This window comes from Cutaneotrichosporon cavernicola (assembly GCF_030864355.1).
Source record: "Cutaneotrichosporon cavernicola HIS019 DNA, chromosome: 1".
NCBI classification, from domain to species: domain Eukaryota; kingdom Fungi; phylum Basidiomycota; class Tremellomycetes; order Trichosporonales; family Trichosporonaceae; genus Cutaneotrichosporon; species Cutaneotrichosporon cavernicola.
In genome coordinates this window covers 2,192,703-2,209,540 of record NC_083393.1, presented here as the reverse complement: position 1 = coordinate 2,209,540, position 16,838 = coordinate 2,192,703, and the positions used below count along the sequence as shown (strand labels likewise).

The following is a 16,838-nucleotide window of genomic DNA, read 5'->3' as shown; positions in this document are numbered from 1 at the left end:
CGAGCCGCGCCGGGCTTGTGAGCTGGGCACGAGCGCGGCCAGGACGGCGGATGCAAGTCACTCGACGGTAAGTGGACGAGCGATAATCCTCCGCGAAGCCCACCTCGGGCCGGCGTTACCACCGCAACGAGTGTCGGGGTCAACGGCGAACAAGCCGGGAAGTGGGTCGAGAGATGTCGACCTCGCTTTGTCGGGCCGAGTACTCGCCCATCTGACCAAACGCTCAGAGTGGCCTCGGAACCGGGAGCGTCCTCGGTTCCCTAAATTGCAGCTCATAGGTCGGTCTACTCGGCCCATTTGCGAATACATCTTGTCGGTGCGATACCGGCCAGATTCGTGTCGCCGCACGGACCGATGGCCCGAGTTGTAGACGCTGTTCAGACAGCGAGACGGCCCTGTGACGTCGACAACAGGCTAGCCCCGCGCCGGCACAGATGCATGCCGCACAGCAAGCCGAGAGTTTTCTGGAACATGGCGCCACGCGCCGATCGGGAATGCTGCGGCACAATGTACTGAACCGAGCTGAACCGCATGCCGCAAACTCTGACTCTTATGGGGCCTGAGGCTGTCATAGGGACCAGATCGGAACCGCAGCATGTCGTCGTTAGAGGGCCGCAGTGATGTCCGACAGGTTGGGCCGGAAGGTTGCCCGCGGAATGGGCGCGAACGGTTACCCGCAGAGATGTTGCGATAGACTGCCCGCAGAGATGTTGCGGTAGACTGCCCGCACAGTTGTCGCGGTAGACTGCCCGCACAGTTGTCGCGGCAGGTTGGCCGCAACCCCGGCGAAACGACCGCTTGTTCCTCTGCAAGACCATAGACTGCCGCCATGTTAGCCGCTTGAACCTCCGCGACAGCCAGGTTTGTCCAAGAGCCTAGCTATGTCTTGCGGAAGTGCCACCTCCACCAGCCTTCACCAGCCTTCCCTCCCAATCCCACAGGCTTCCAACGCGCCCAACACCTTCCAGGTATCTGGAGCGCGCAAGGACAAAAAGTACTGCCCCACACGGGCTCGAACCGTGGACCTCGGAGTTGTTTCGATGAATCGTAACAGCTCCACGCGCTAGCCAACTGAGCCATAGGGCAAATGTTGCTTACGTATGCTCGTTTTCATGTGAGTGTAGTTCTCGAATTGGATGTACAGATCTCAGCCATTCGAGCCCAGTGTTGCATGGAGAAGAATCTGAGGCTGTGTGTATAATCGTAGAGTTTTGGTGAATGTGTCGGACCGCTTGTCCCTGAGATATCTGCCGGCGGAGTGGCACTCGATCAACTACGGCAACGAGTTGATTGTTCTGCGGCACGCCTTCGCCCGTGAATACACTTCCATATGCTTAGAGCGCACACGTGGGTCACATACGCAAGTTGACTCTCTACACGCGGTCTGGGCGGCCTGCCGCATGGGACGCAGTCCCAACGATGGCGCTCTTCCGTCAATCGAGACAACCACGCGGTCCAGCAACGTAGATAGCGCCATGCCGTAACAAAACTCCACGAGGCCGTTGCGGTGGTACATGTGGATATCAAGTTGTCTCCATGCGCCGGAGGCGACCTCACATGGGCCTTGTTCGCGCCGCGTTGCCCCCGCACCGACCCGCGGCCGCCACCATGATGGCGATCATCGCAGCCATGGAGATAACCGTGCGGCACGTGGTATCAGGTTGGTGATGCAGGTTTGGCAACGTGATGCAGGCTTGGCAGGAGCAGTTCGCGTGGACTCGTCTCCCGTTATCGACGTGCCATGTGGATCCACCACATTTCCGACGCAGCCCATGCAACATGGGGGGCGGAAGAATAAGCAGCCGCGAGATAACCACATGGTCGAGTGGTTCACGCTGTACTCTTCCGTTTCAGAACACCATGTGGGATTGTGCCCACGTCGCGGCACACATGGTGTGCGGAGAGTGTTCTTCAACGGCCGCACTACCCCCGAGATAACCACGCGGTCATCGTGTCCCCCTGCGGGGATGGAGCCGCTACCACATGGTAGCACCGCCAGCACATGTGGCAACGCACTCCAGGCTTTGCGGGCCAACTAGGTCGGACCGACTCAGAACCCACCCATGTCAAGCGCTCATCACCATGCTCGCTTGAACACGCGTACCAGTTAACCCGCATCCATCTAACCGCGTCTGGGACCACATGGTTTAGCCAGATACGCGACTGATTTGGCTCAGCCGTGTGACCGCGTGTGCGGATGTACGGATCGCTTACGCGTGTGCATGCGCCGCGTGGTGCTGGAGCGCACACCGTGAGCGCGCGCGGTCGTTTACGCACCCGGCCACCGCTCGGCACCATGTGCAGCAAGCGACCACACAACTATACGCCGGTCACCACCCGCGGAGCGCGGCGCACAGACCCGCGTCATCACTGTGCACTCAGCCGCAGCATGCGATACAACCGCTCCTCCCGATACATGCGGTACACCCGCTCCACACGACACAGACGAGCGCTGCACACGGTGTATCCGACTTTGGCGGGCGGTTGGCCGACACCACGCGCCTGGCACGCGTGTACCTTTGTTCAGAAACGGGCCCATGTCCGCGTAACAGCCGCATAACGCGTGCGCTCGCGCCGCGTGTACTTTGTTTCCTTTGTTTTACCAGCTGGGACCGCGCGGCAATAGGCGGGCTTGTTCACCCGCCCAGCAAGTTCGGGTGATTGGGTGGGGCTAATGGCGAGCTATTGCCGCGGATTAGCCGCTGAAGTTTCTCTTTCGGTGGAAGGGCCGAATATGTCCCGACTTATCCCCACCTGCATTGATTGTATGTATCCGTCAACATGCCATTCGTGCTAAACCCAACGGGCCGCTGCTGAGCTGGGGAATGGGCGTATGTACGGAACCTGCGTTGTGTCTCGGTGCATCGTGGACATACGACAATCGGCCCAGGCGCTCGGAATGCAGATTTGATTGTCCGGCGGATGTACAGTCCGCTGCGCCCACAGCTGCTAATCCTGTAGTCGGAGCCTCGCCGCTTCTAGACAGCAGCCACGGGCGGGTCGGGGCTGCGTCGATGCGGCGGAGAGTCGGAAGTTGGCGCTCGCCAGCGCTCGCCAGCGGCGGTTGGAGCGGCGTGCAGGCGTGTGCGCTTGGCTGAGGTCGCCAAGCTCGTCTATCCTTCGCAACAATGAGACAAAGTACGCGAGCGGTTGTAGTCGGTCTGTCGGTGTCGGGCCTGTTTCGGCACACGCTAACATGCTTACATGCTTCCGCGAATGTCTCCCGGATCACGTACAGAACGTTCCGCGGACCTCGGTGTGGCGGCATTCCCACGGCCCGAGATGTGGATCCGGTGCCTGGGTCGGAACGATGGAACTCCAGATAGCAGCAAGCTGCATACCGCCTCCAACCGCTCGGAAGCGATGGGCATCGCATGCCCATCTGCTACGTCGCTTGCTGCGATGAAGCGCCGACTGGGAATCCAGAGGTCAGGCAAGAGGACCGACCAACCCGGGCCTAATGGCTCTTAGGCCCGAAACGAGCACCGCGGGCTGACGCGATCGGAGCTCGCCTATCCTTCCGCCTCAGCGTCGGGAAGCTACGTTGTAACACGACCTGACATCGGCATAAGATCGTCCCGATGAGGTAGCACCTACTGGCGCCTAGCGGTTCTCCGTGGAGCTACATGCGGATGTGGATGTACACTGTCGTTGTCGTCTCCCCGATCCCGCCGCAGCTAGGCAACCACCGCGATCCCGTTCAAACAAGAACGCCCGTTTGTCCTGCGGCATAGCACTCCGCTCGTCAGAAGGCCAGACTAGGTGAGCGCAGGCGTACGTCGCCAAGATGCGCTCCAGACTATTGTTCCTGCTCCAGGATGACGCGTGGTTAGTCACCGGCGGGTGGATCCGCCAGGCGGTGCCCACGCGAATCTCGCAGAATGGGTTGAAGCGGCAAGACCGCGGTAGCCGAGCTGTTACTGACCCGTTGGGGTCACCTGATCGGCGGCCCTCACCTTTGTGATCAGTAGCGTCATGGAACAAGCCTTGGCAATGGGAGCCGAAGCCCGCGCAGGCGCCCGTCGTCTCTCATCGGCAGCCAGAGGGCCTCCGCGGTCAGTTCTCTCCATGCGACTGCTTGCCGCGTTACATGCCGCCGACGCAGTGTAGGACAAGGCAGCTATCGTAAAATCGCCGGTCACCTAGCGCCCAACTCAAGCCGGACATCGGTGGACCCGAGGCCGCTCTTACTGCATCTCTCTGCCAAGCACTCTACTGTTGCTTGTTGATTGTCGCCGCCCGCGGGACTGCCGACGGCGAGAGTGGACGGCACCGTCAGATCCACCCGCGGACCGCGGCTCCATGCCGCCAATGCAACCCGGACCCGCTCTACAGATGGCCCGATCTATCATGCTTGCGCATCGGGACCCGCTCAACGGCCTCCGGAGGGTGAGCGGCGGGAGCCGGCTGGATCTAATCTTGTTGACCCGGATCTAATCTTGCTGACCCGATCCGCCTTCGTCATGGCGGCGGCCGCCCGCCCTTGTCATGGAGATTGGCATGATTAGATTGATACCGCGCAACTCGCCGATTCTCGGAACCTGTGCAGCCACAAATCTTAGGCACCACTCAATCGCTTTGTCCTCATCCTGTTTATCTGCATGTGACTAGCAGAATGACTGGCCAGCCCGGACCGCACCATCTCCGCATAGATCCTGACAGTCGCCGGGGGGTACCGGGACGGCTGGCGCCGCCGCCGCCGCCGCCGCCGCGGTCGCCACTGAACCCGCTCTTCTGCCGATCACGCTGTGCGAATCTCAGACATCCCGAACCTCCCGATTGTCGGATCTGCAGAACCCCGCTGCTAGTGATTCGGGACACAACCACAGGATTGCCCGCGGCTCGAACAGCCCGCCTGCGCTCACCTTTGTCCCAGAGTCGTAGGGGGCGCGAAGCGGCGGCGACATGAGGAATTGGGGAAAGTCGCCTAGATTCTCCGAGGCTTGCACGTTTCCGCTGGCCGGGTTAGCTTCAACCACTCTACGGCCCATCACATCAGATTCTGTCCGATGCCTTCGGGTGCGGGTGCTGATCGGAGCGGATCTGCCACTCACAAGCGGAAACGTGGTGGCGGATTCTCACGACGGCGGATGGCGGACACGTTCCGACTGGGTCTCCATGGGGTAGTTCGGCGTTCCCTCGGAAAACTCTACTTGCCATGCGCGGGACCTGCCTCACCGGCAACCTCATACTGTATCTGCGTCCGTTCGCACAGATGAGCCGCCAGCCGGGTCCTACTGTCCTATCGCGATTTGAACGGCGGAGGATGGTCAGCCCGCTCTCGCTCCACTGCCGGAGTGGCTAATGCCTCGACGGAACGCTGACTCTCCGACCCGCCCTCTCCCACACGACAGCCCCCCTGTAGATAAAAACTTTGCTCTACGGAGGCAATGGTCCGCCCAAGTCGACCATCAATTTCCGGCCCCGATCCTCCGTGAGCCCATCAGTCGGCGAGTCCGACGGTGCAGTTTCGGCGGTGGAGACGCCCCTCTGATGATCCGGTGAGGTGGATCGCCTGTTCGGGGGCGCTTGGCGATCAAGAGTAAACCTGCGCCAAGCTCTCGCGAGATCTGGACAACAGCTAGTGAGGACTGCGAGAGGCTGCGAGGACGATTTCAGTTTCTCTAGATGTGTCTTCAAGCTGTTCAGCGAGGTACCCAACTTTGAGATTAGTGCAAGCTGCATGCTGTGTTCGTTGAGACCGGCTGCGCTATGGGGCAAGCGTCTTGGAGACCAGCGACCAGCGAGCTGCAAGCTGGGGTTGGCAGATGGTGGAAGACACGGGTAGATGAACGAGTCCGCATCGTTGTGCAAACGAGTCTACATGCATTCACTCCTTCAGACTTGACTTCAGGCGGTTGTCCTTTGTATTCACGGCCTGGCGTGAATGGCGGTCTGTCCATTAACGCTCTCGTTTCCATCGGGCGCTGCTGGCCTCAGCCCGTACCTCAATGTTAGCCTTTGTTCTCTCGGCCCCACACCGCTTTGCTCTCTCCGCCTCACACCGCGTCTTGTCGGGATCGCCCGGATCGTGCTTGTCGCCTCCGACCCAGTTCGCAGCCTTAGTCTCGGACTCCGCTCGCGACCTTAGTCTCCCTGCTGGACGAGACGCGTCGCTGTGCGACGCATGTGGCTTCGATGCCGCTCGGCCCGCGTGCACGCCGAAGGAGAGCGCCACTGCTCGCACCGTTGATGCTTTTCCTTACCAAGTTCAGTCCATCGGTCCCGGACAGGACTTCCGGCCTCTGGTCCGTTTTTACGCAGTGACGTCTCCGAGAACGAGGGAAGCGTGCTGTTTGATTGCCGCCGAACATTCCATGCCTCCTATCCCTTGTCCTGCCGCATCAGCTGACTCACCACATTGCCATTACATGGGAAAGGAATCCCTCAACTCAGAATCCAGCCGGTCAGTCCGCGGCGATTGAGGTTGACGCTCTGCTGGATGCCTCATCCGCACCAGGGCGCCATTGTGGCTTCAGTGTTGCCGGCCCGTTCGCGCATTCCACGTCCATTCCAGAAACGGAACGATTAAGTTTCTTGTTCTGCTCCAAGGCCTTTCGGACACTTCTGGCTGAAGAGAGTGAGGGACAAGGTAATCAGCTGCTTCTGGAGGCTTGGTGGTCCGAACGGTGGCGTGTGTGTCCAGGTTTAGTGTCTTCGCCGTGGTCAACAGACGTCTCGGGGGCTTAACCCCACCACGCCAGCTTACACCTCGTGACCGTTCGATGGGAGCCAGCGCAATCACCGGTTGCACCAAAGGTGGGCGCCGGAGACGGTGGCCTGGCTGTCATCTGGTGGCGTGAGCCCGTGCGGTTGCGGTAAGCCATCTACCCTTGCTCACGAGTTGCGACGATGTCGATAATGCTTTTTCCGGCGTCGTCCTTTGGCAGGGGGTGGCTCTACATACATAAGGTCGGCCTGGACCTCTCAACCACCATCAAACCACCTCCCTCCTCCTCCGCAACTCGTCTTCTTACAGCTTCTACACAACCACAAACTTACAGAGATCAAAATGCTCTTCTACGCCCTCGTCCTCGCCCTCGGCCTCATCCGTGAGTACCACCCAGTCGCCCATCGGCCCAAACCTGGTCTCCATTCCCTCTCGAGGCTGTGGCTCCGGCAACTACTGACCCCAGCTTCGACCTTTGCGCAGTTCGCGCCCGGGTGCGAGGCCAAGTGCACGCCCGTCGAGACCTACCTGAACAACTGTGGTTCGCTGCCTTTCGCCGAGGGTCGTGCTTGTGTCATCGCCGTCTGCACCGTGAGTCTCCTCTGTTCTCCCCTGACGTCAGGCCACCACGCTCGACGAGTGCGTCGCTTGCAGTTCGACAACGACCAGCACCCCTCCCGCTCAGTACTACGCCATGTTCAACTGCCCCGTGCCTACGGCCACTATGTCGTCTCCCGAGCCCACCCCGACTTGCACGGGCAAGAGCAAGGGAAAGGGCAAGGGCAAGGGTCACGGCAAGGGCAAGGGCCACGGCCACGATAACCACTGCGACAACGTCGAGGCCGAGGGCACCGATTAGACCTTGGACAGTCACCTAACTAAAGGGGTCCTTTAATCTAGTTGCGCTTTGCGCCTTATCTCTTTTTGTACATTGTCTATTCTGCAGTGTTTTACCCCGCACAGCTTGTCCGGACAATGGGATGGGTTGAGTCAAGTGGCACCCGGAATCTCAGCTTGAGTAGAGCCTGATCGATCCCGTGACTTGTTATGCTTCACTGAAATTGACTTGAAGTGCCCTAGACTTCCAGAGCCAATTTGTGAGGCTGAGACCGTAGCGGTGAGCGGGTTCGGCGATACCGAGCAGCCCGCAACGCAAGTCTTGGCAAGCTGCAGTATACATATAGCCTTCCCTTGTCAAGCTGCAGTATACAAGGGACTGGGCCAACTGCATGATAATTATAACTACATCCGAGCCGTCCGCCATGGCCGAAGTCACCGCTGCAGGCAGCGCTGTAGCATCGATCGCGGTGCCAACCCCGCCACGGCTCCCAAGAACATGAGCGCAGACACCAACCTTGCCGCCCACATCCCCCCGTCCTGGCGGGGTCTTTAGTCGCTGTCGTTTTCTAATTGTATCCAATTATGCTTCATCCTCTGCGTTATTTGTTATGCAAGTTCCTTTGTTTGTGGCGCACAGACATGCCTTTCGGACGTGAAAATTCCGAGTCTGGCCGGTGCCTTGGCTTTACCTTGATTCTCGACCATGGAGAACACCTCGCCGCAGGATCACATTCAAACCCGTGCAACCAGGAGCAAACTGGGGCACCAGAACATGCACAGGTTATCAAGTCTCCTCTCCTCCTTGGTGTGGCATAGGTCCGAGCGGCGGGGATCTCTCGGGGTGAAATTCGCAGTTCTCCTCGCGGCTCTGACAAGGAATGCGGCTCTTCACAAGGTATATCATGTGTCAGGTGTTGCCAGGTAGAATGAGGGACTGGACGCGGTGCTCTGTGCGGGGGCTGCTGTCAAGTCGCGATCTCGCTCTCTGAAAACAAGGATCTTGACATAACTCGGCTCCACGATGGACAGCAGCTACATAAGAGCAGCGATATCTCACTGCTCACTACTCTCCACCTCCTCACAGGTCACATCCTCACACATCAACCTCGTTCAAACTCGCCATGCTCGCCCTCCTCTTCCTTGCCCGTAAGGGCCACTCTGAAAGATCTAACCCCAGCCTTCGCGGTCGCTCAGACTGCCGTCTTCCCATCCGAGTGCCTCACCCCCTGCATGAAGTTTTCCGAGCAGTTTACCAAGTGTGCTCCGAACATGAACAACGAGACTGGGTACTACAAGTGCCTCGAGCCGCTTTGCCCTGTACGTCTCTTGCGCCCCTAATCCAAAGGCACGCTGACTCCAGGGGGGCGACATGTACAACGACGCGCAGGCGTGCATCAAGTGCATCGGTAACGGCCAGGGCATGGATGCTTGGTCGGGCGTGGAGATTGCCTGCAAGTACATTGGCAAGGGCTCCTCGGCCTCCTCGGCCTCCTCAGACACCAACAGTACTGCGTCCACCGCCGATGTAAAGGGATCGGCATCGGCCGCCACCCCCACCGGTGCCAAGAGCGACGCCGGCGCGGTCCGCGCCCCCGTGTACGCGCTTGTTGGTATCGCCGGAGCTGCCATCCTCGATGGCCTCATCTAGTCAACGTCGTCAGCATGAATATTTGCTGTTTTGAGATCCAGGTGCGAGACAGAGTTCTTCCGATGCACCCCAGAAAGTGGCAGGCAACAGACGAGGCTGCTCTCGCGATCGCCGCCATCGTCCTCTAATGCCAAGGTTTTGTGTAGTTGAAGTGTCGCCCTCTAGTGCCCAGGTTCCATTGGTGGTCTGGGTACAATCCTTTGGCATGCAGAGTCTTTCAATATCCCAGTTGAGAACTAGTAGGGCCTGCAGTGCCTTTTCAAGGTGTATGACAGGGACAATGGCGGCGTCATAAGCACGGACGTACCCACGGTGGCGGTGCAGGCATGCAGGTGTGGAAGCACTCAGTCAGCCCGCTCGCTGTTTGGGGATTATCAGTGAGGATGACCTTGGGGTGATAGGTGTTGTGAGTGTACAAGAACCGAACAGTCGATTCGTCTCGTCCTCAAAGGCTGTCACGTGATGGTACACTCCACATACGAAACACTCGGCAACGAACAATTGCCAAGTACCCTTTCCTCGAGTGCTTGCTGACCCACTGACACCAGTCCCCCGGACACCCGCTAATATCTAAAAGTGGCATTCTCAATATTCATGATTAGACCGCGGCCAGCGCGGGTTCTACTGACTACCTAAGGCCCGCTCCGGCGGGGGTTAGTAATATTTCAAGGATTCGATCTAGCGTCCGTCAGGCGCTCCTCCGGCGAGGTCGCCAGGTAGCGCGAAGCGCTCTTCCAGGCAAGAGCCATGGGGGGCAAGAAGCTTAAGCAAGGATGATGTCGTCGGGGCGCACGTCGTCCTCGTCGACCCAGAGCTCCTCGTACTCGTCGTTCTCGAAGTAGTCACGCTGGTTGATCTCGTTGACCTCCTCGCAGTCGTCCGTCTCAGTGGGCGAGGGCGCGGGCGTGGTGGGGCTCGGCGAGGCCGAGAGAGAGGGCTCAGGGGAGGCAGAAGCTGAGGACGAAGTCGTGGTCTCGGTAGAGGTCGTCGGGCTGGGGGTCGGCTCGGGAGTCGTCGGGGTCTCAATGGCGGAGGGCGAGGGCTCGGGGGAAGCCGACGACGAGGGGGAAGCTGAAGCCGACGAGGGCTCAGCAGACGACGAAGACGAAGGTGAAGCCGACGACGGCTCAGCAGACGACGAAGGTGAAGCCGACGACGGCTCAGCAGACGACGAAGGCGAAGGTGAAGCCGAGGGAGAAGGCTCAGCCGAAGACGAAGGGATCACAACGGTTGAGCTCTCAGCCGAAGATGTGGGCGAGGATGAAGGGAGCGCGGACGATGAGGGGATGGCCTCAGTGGAGGTGGCGTCGGGCTCGCGCGTGCGCGTCTCGGTGAAGGTTGTCCACGAGGTAGAAGTAACAGTCTCGATGCCGTTGTCGTTGGTCGGGACGATGGCGGTCGGAAGAGCGACGGTCTCGTTGGCGGTAGACGAGGGAATCGTCTCGGTCGTGTTCGAGGGCGCGGGGTCGCTCGTGGTGGAGGCAGCGGGGATGTCGCTCGTGGTGGAGGCAGCGGGGATGTCGCTCGTGGTGGAGGTCTCGGCCGTCGTCACACTGCTGGGAAGAGGCTCCGAGGTGGTGACGGTCGTCTCCGAGGGGAGAGGCTCAGAGGTGGTGCTCGTGGGTGCCTCGGAACTCGAGATGGTGGCCGAGGACGAGGGGAGAATCTCGGTGGTGTTGGCAGTGGGCAAGGGAAGAGTCTCGGTGACGTTACCCGAGGGGGAGGGAATCGCCTCAGTGCTGGTAGACGAGGGGACAATCTCGGACGTGTTGCCAGTGGGCGAGGGGATCTCCTCAGTGCTGGTAGACGAGGGGACAATCTCGGACGTGTTGCCAGTGGGCGAGGGGATCTCCTCAGTGCTGGTAGACGAGGGGACAATCTCGGACGTGTTGCCAGTGGGCGAGGGGATCTCCTCAGTGCTGGTAGACGAGGGGACAATCTCGGACGTGTTGCCAGTGGGCGAGGGGATCTCCTCAGTGCTAGTAGACGAGGGGATCTCCTCAGTGCTAGTAGACGAGGGGACGATCTCGGAGGTGTTGCCAGTGGGCGAGGGGATCTCCTCAGTGCTGGTAGACGAGGGGACAATCTCGGACGTGTTGCCCGAGGGAGACGGGATCACCTCAGTACCAGACGGCGAGGGAATGGCCTCGGTAGCGTTGCCAGTGGGAAGGGGGATCGCAGACGTAATGTCGCCAGTGGAAGTGGGGACGTCAGTCGCGTCCGAGGTAGGGACGGGGTCGATGGGGGCAGTCGAGTTGCCAGTGGGGACGGGGACGTCGGTAGAGTTGCCCGTGGAGGTGGGGAGCTCAGCCGAGGTCGAGTTGTCGGTCGGGGCGGGGTCGACGATGCTGGTCGGGGACGGCGTGGTGCTGTCTGTAGGGGTTGGTTCAGTGGTTCCAGCGGAGGTAGAAATAGAAGCCGAAGGCTCCGGCGAGGCGTCTGTGAGCGACGTCTCGGCCGAAGTCGACGTCTCTGTGGACGAGGACTCGGCCGAGGTCGTCACGGACGGCGACGGCGTAGGCTCTGCAGAGGCTGAGGTCTCAGCGGATGTCGTAGGCTCAGCGGATGCCGAGGGCTCAGCAGACGCGGATGGCTCAGCGGACGCCGAGGGCTCAGCGGACGCCGAGGGCTCAGCGGACGCCGAGGGCTCAGCGGACGCCGATGGCTCAGCGGATGCCGAGGGCTCAGCGGATGCCGAGGGCTCAGCGGATGCCGAGGGCTCAGCGGATGCCGAGGGCTCAGCGGATGCCGAGGGCTCAGCGGATGCCGAGGGCTCAGCGGATGCCGAGGGCTCAGCGGACGCGGATGGCTCAGCAGACGCGGATGGCTCAGCAGATGCCGAAGGCTCAGCCGACGCCGAGGGCTCAGCGGACGCGGATGGCTCAGCAGACGCGGATGGCTCAGCAGATGCCGAAGGCTCAGCCGACGCCGAGGGCTCAGCGGACGCGGATGGCTCAGCCGACGCCGAGGGCTCAGCAGACGCCGATGGCTCAGCAGATGCCGAGGGCTCAGCAGACGCGGATGGCTCAGCAGACGCGGATGGCTCAGCAGATGCCGAGGGCTCAGCAGACGCGGATGGCTCAGCAGATGCCGAGGGCTCAGCAGACGCGGATGGCTCAGCCGACGCCGAGGGCTCAGCAGACGCGGTAGGCTCAGCAGATGCCGAGGGCTCAGCAGACGCGGTAGGCTCAGCAGATGCCGAGGGCTCAGCCGACGCCGATGGCTCAGCAGATGCCGAGGGCTCAGCAGACGCGGTAGGCTCAGCAGATGCCGAGGGCTCAGCAGACGCGGTAGGCTCAGCAGATGCCGAGGGCTCAGCCGACGCCGATGGCTCAGCAGATGCCGAGGGCTCAGCAGACGCGGTAGGCTCAGCAGATGCCGAGGGCTCAGCCGACGCCGATGGCTCAGCAGACGCCGATGGCTCAGCGGACGCCGAGGGCTCAGCAGACGCGGATGGCTCAGCGGATGCCGAGGGCTCAGCGGACGCCGATGGCTCAGCGGATGCCGAGGGCTCAGCGGACGCCGATGGCTCAGCAGACGCGGTAGGCTCGGCTCCAGCAGAAGTCTCGACGGTCGCAGAGGGCTCAACGGCTGTGGGCTCCGCAGATGCAGAGGGCTCAACGGCAGTAGGCTCAGCAGAGGCCGAAGTCTCCGACGGCGAGGGAGCGATGGGCTCCTCAGCCGAAGCAGAGATCTCGGAGGAGGCCGACGGAATAGGGGCACCCGAAAGCGTAGAGGTTGGCTCAGCAGACCAAGCCGGGGTCTCGGCGGAGGCCGTGGGGGCCACCTCCGACGAGACGCCCGGGAGGGCCGACAGGTCGGCTGAAGGGCTGGGCACCTCTGACGCAGTGGGCGCGGGCGAAACGGAGTCAATGGGCTTACCCGTCACCGAGGGGATGGGGTCCGTGGGGTCCGTGGGGGCGGGGGCGGAGGGGGTGGGGTCAACAATGTCCGAAGCAGAGGGAGAGGGGTCGACGACTTCCGAAGCGGAGGGAAGGGGGTCGACAGAGTCAGAGGGGGAGGGCGAGGCCTCGGGGAACGATCCGGTGGGGTAGACGTGGCCGCTGCCATCCGTGGAGGTTGGGACGGAGTCGGTCTCGGTGGCAGAGGGAGCGGGGAGCTCGGAGCCAACGTTCTCAACACCGTTGTTGCCGGGAGGCTTGAAGTCCACCTCGTTATCGTTCTCCCAGTTGTCCGAAGGCTGCGAAGGGGCAGGCTGCGATGAAGTAGGCTGCTCTGGCTCAGTAGACGGCTGCTCAGGCTCGGTCGACGGCTGCTCAGGCTCCGACGAAGGAGCAGGCTGCTGTGGCCGGTTCTCTCCCTGAGTGGACGTGGGGGCCGGCTGCTCGGTGTTGCTCTCCTCTGGAGCAGACGAAGGGGCCGGCTGCTCAGTGTTGTTCTCCTCGGGGGGAGGGGCAGGAGCTGGGTGCTCCGACCCCGAGTTCGAGGAACCCCCGTTGCCCGAGCCGGAGGTAGGCTTAGGGGCAGGGGCAGACGAGGGAGTGGAAGTGGGAGTGGGGCGAGAGCCTCCAGGAGTCTGGATACTCTGGACAGGCACCCAGTTGGGGCCGTTGTCGGAACCACCCGACCCAGTGGTGGAGGGAGATCCGCCGAGATCGGCCGAGGTGGTGATGGGAGGGTTGGGGTTGGCGCCAGCGCCACCCGAGCCCGAATCACCACCAGAAGAGTTCTCGTTTCCGCCAGACGGCGGAGCCTGGGTGGGTGCAGGCTCGCGCGTCCGGGTCCGGGTCCGGGTCCGGGTCCGGGTCGACGAGGTAGAAGAAGGAAGAGCCGGAGACGTCGACGAGGGACCAAAGGTCGGGACGGCAGTAGCAGTGCCATCCGCGCCCATGATGACGACGTAGTCCCACGTGCCGTCGGCCTCCTGCGTGGGCTTGAGGATCATCTCAAGAGTGACCGTGGGGAGGAGCTCGCCGATCTTCTTGTTCATCAACGACTTGATCCAGTCGCCCGCGATGCCCTGCGCCTTGTCGTTCGCACTGCCGACAGTGGGAGTCGGGCCGGCCGGAGAGGTCGTCGTGGGGTCCTGAACGTAGTCCGTGTACGAGAGGGCCGAGTAGGTCGCCGCGCCGGACTGGATCGCCGCAATGTGCGACTCGTTCATCACGGGCGGCACTGGGACCGTGTCCGAGCCATTGAGGCGCGCCTCCCACGAGGGGTGGCTGAAGTCGGGCTTCGTCGGCGTCCAGGTGGTAGACGGGGACGCGGTGGAAGAGCTCTCCTCCGTCTGGGTGGCGGGAAGGCTCTCTGGCGTCTCCGAGACCGATGGGTCGACCTCTGGTGCTGGGAGGATGGCGATGGTGGGCGAGGGAGTGGCGGTGGATGACTCGGTGGAGTTGACAATGACTGTCGTCGAGTTGTCGACAATAGTCGAGTTGTCAATAACCGTCGAGTTGTCAATCACGGTCGTGTTAAACACCAGGTTTGGTGGGTTGGTAGAGTTCTCCTCAACAGTCTCGCTCGTGGTCACAGCCACCTCTTCGGGGCCGTGCTCAAAGGTCTCGTGAGCGAGGTACGCCTTCCATGGTCCTGCACGCTCGCGGTGGAGCTTGCCGAACCGGAGACCACTGCGGGTTGGTGCCGCGACCGCAGAGGAAGCGAGGAGGAGAGGGAGAAGGAGGGACGGACCGGCCGGGGGGAAACGCATACTGGATTAGGGAGAAGGGGATGAGGTAGGAGAGGGTGTCGCTCAGCAACGAGGTAGTCAGATGCAGCCGCCGGGGCTACACTTCTGCGTCAAGCAGGGGATTGTACTCTCAGAGTACGGATGTCAAAGATGGAGGAGGGGAGAGATGGGGGTGAGAATGCAAAGAAGAAGAAGAAGAGGGGGGCCGTGTTGATGTAGGCTCATTTGAGTCGGTCACCAGAGCCTGTGCACCCGGGTGCTCGGCCATTGGTGGGCCCTGCGCAATGTGTTGCAGGGAGAACAAGGAGCGTTACTGTGAGCTAGCAGGGGCATGATTGAATGGCTGCTTGGCAGCTGGGTATCAGGCGAGCCGAGGTTAGAGGAGGTTTGCCTGAGTGATGAGTGGCCTACCAGCCTTCGTTGAGCGACATTCATCGGTGCCACCCTGGCGCCACAACTGGAGCTTGTGGTTATGTTTGGCGCACGGTCAAAGGATTAGCGGCGGAGATGAGCTACGTACAGACCGTGCAGACCCTGGGCTTGCCATGTAGATTTAATGGGATTTGACCCTGTTAAGACCAAGGTTGACCAAGGAAGGTTTCGTAAGCCATGCTGCACTGGTCACGCTCTCGGGTCTACTGCCGTTAGTCTCAGTCTCAATCGCAGTCGGGTTGCTTACGAGATCAGGGGAATGATGGGAGACTGGGAAAAGCCAAGAAGCAAAAGGGTGATGAAGAAGGCTGGTGCAGCCACATTGAATGGCGGTTTCCCATCAGATGGGGATGTTTGTTTGCAGACCCTGCCGAAGAAAGACAGGCGCGTCCTGACTGGATTATTGTGGCGGCTGGTAGATGCTAAGATTTGATCCCGGTTTCCACGTTGACCATTCTCGACAAAAAAATAACGTCATTGCACGTGGAGTCAAAGTAAAATGGTACAGTTTCAAAACTAACCAGTTCTCCCAACTCCCTGGAAAGAGGATTTTGGTTCCGCTTTCTTCTGATCAGCCTGAAACCTCACTAACGTCAGGCAGACAACTTCGGACCTCTCAACCTCGACTTTATCGCTCACTGAACAAAACAGCCAACCCATACCACAATGACCAGGCCACTCGTCTCAGCAGCCACTCCCCTCCTCCGCCGGGGAGTGACGCACCACGCCCGTCCTCCTCGCATGCCGGCACTCCGCTCGCCTCACGTGCCCTCACAGCCGCGCCAGTCCGCGGGCACCTCGACGCCCAACCCGGCCGCCGAGGTCCCCACCACCTCGAGCAGCAAGCTTGGCGGCTCAGGTCTCTCGTTCCACCACTCGCCTCCCCCGACTGCGCCAAGCTACACCACTGGTCGCAAGCCCGACCTCCTCCGCTGGATTAGTGGCGAGGGCGTCCAGCTCACGGGTGAGGAGGCCGCGCCCCTCCGTCGCGCGCCGCGCGCACATGCGCCCGTCGAGTGGTCGAGCGAGGTCGTGGCCCAGATGAAGGAGATGCGCGCTGAGGGCAAGTCGCGCGGGCAGATTGCTGAGGCGTGAGTACTTGCCGTGGAATGAGATGAGGGAGTGGGAGAGAAAAGTGTGGGCGACGGTCAAGCAAGGAGGAACAAGCGTGCAGTGCCAGCCACCTGAATGTTGCAGCTGTTGGGAGTGAGGGCGAGATGGGAGAGCTGGAAGTTTTCTTCCACCTATCCAGTGGTCATTAGGATGTCGATAGCCGGCTCCCCCACTCCCAACAGATGCCTCGAACGCAAGTAGCCTTTCGCAACTAGATCTGTACTTGATCTGTTACACTCCAAGTCCCCCGCTGACTCCAGTCTGTCCATCCCCCCCGAGCATCAGCACGTGATTCCCCGCGTCGCTCCTGCATCCAAGGCGCAGCTCGCCGACAAGGCCGAGGCGCTCGAGAGGCAACAGGACAAGTGGTCGCCCGCGCGCAAGCTCAGCAGTGCGGTCCGCGAGCGCCGCAAGCTCTTCTGGTAGTCTGGGTGTATTCATAGCATGCGCATGCGACACATTGATCTGGGCGGGGCGTGGGGATGATT

General features: G+C 61.2%; 4 protein-coding genes across 4 annotated transcripts; 3 read left to right on the top strand and 1 right to left on the bottom strand.

Annotated features, from left to right (window-relative positions):
* Window positions 1-7,012: 7,012 nt before the first annotated feature.
* Window positions 7,013-7,529, top strand: CcaverHIS019_0108110 (uncharacterized protein; the record flags this gene model as incomplete). The annotated part of the gene is made up of 3 exons (XM_060604111.1): window positions 7,013-7,052; window positions 7,137-7,261; window positions 7,293-7,529. 3 exons carry the CDS (start codon window positions 7,013-7,015, stop codon window positions 7,527-7,529), a joined length of 402 nt encoding a protein of 133 aa, XP_060453359.1.
* Window positions 7,530-8,631: 1,102 nt separating this feature from the next.
* On the top strand, window positions 8,632-9,158 carry CcaverHIS019_0108100 (uncharacterized protein; the record flags this gene model as incomplete). Its single annotated transcript, XM_060604110.1, has 3 exons — window positions 8,632-8,656; window positions 8,688-8,827; window positions 8,871-9,158. The coding sequence occupies 3 exons, from the start codon at window positions 8,632-8,634 to the stop codon at window positions 9,156-9,158; spliced, it is 453 nt and encodes a 150-aa protein (XP_060453358.1).
* Window positions 9,159-9,921: 763 nt separating this feature from the next.
* CcaverHIS019_0108090 (uncharacterized protein) lies at window positions 9,922-14,826 on the bottom strand (the record flags this gene model as incomplete). Its single annotated transcript, XM_060604108.1, has 1 exon — window positions 9,922-14,826. One exon carries the CDS (start codon window positions 14,824-14,826, stop codon window positions 9,922-9,924), a length of 4,905 nt encoding a protein of 1,634 aa, XP_060453357.1.
* A 1,077-nt stretch (window positions 14,827-15,903) lies between these two features.
* On the top strand, window positions 15,904-16,776 carry CcaverHIS019_0108080 (uncharacterized protein; the record flags this gene model as incomplete). Its single annotated transcript, XM_060604107.1, has 2 exons — window positions 15,904-16,328; window positions 16,611-16,776. The coding sequence occupies 2 exons, from the start codon at window positions 15,904-15,906 to the stop codon at window positions 16,774-16,776; spliced, it is 591 nt and encodes a 196-aa protein (XP_060453356.1).
* Window positions 16,777-16,838: the final 62 nt, after the last annotated feature.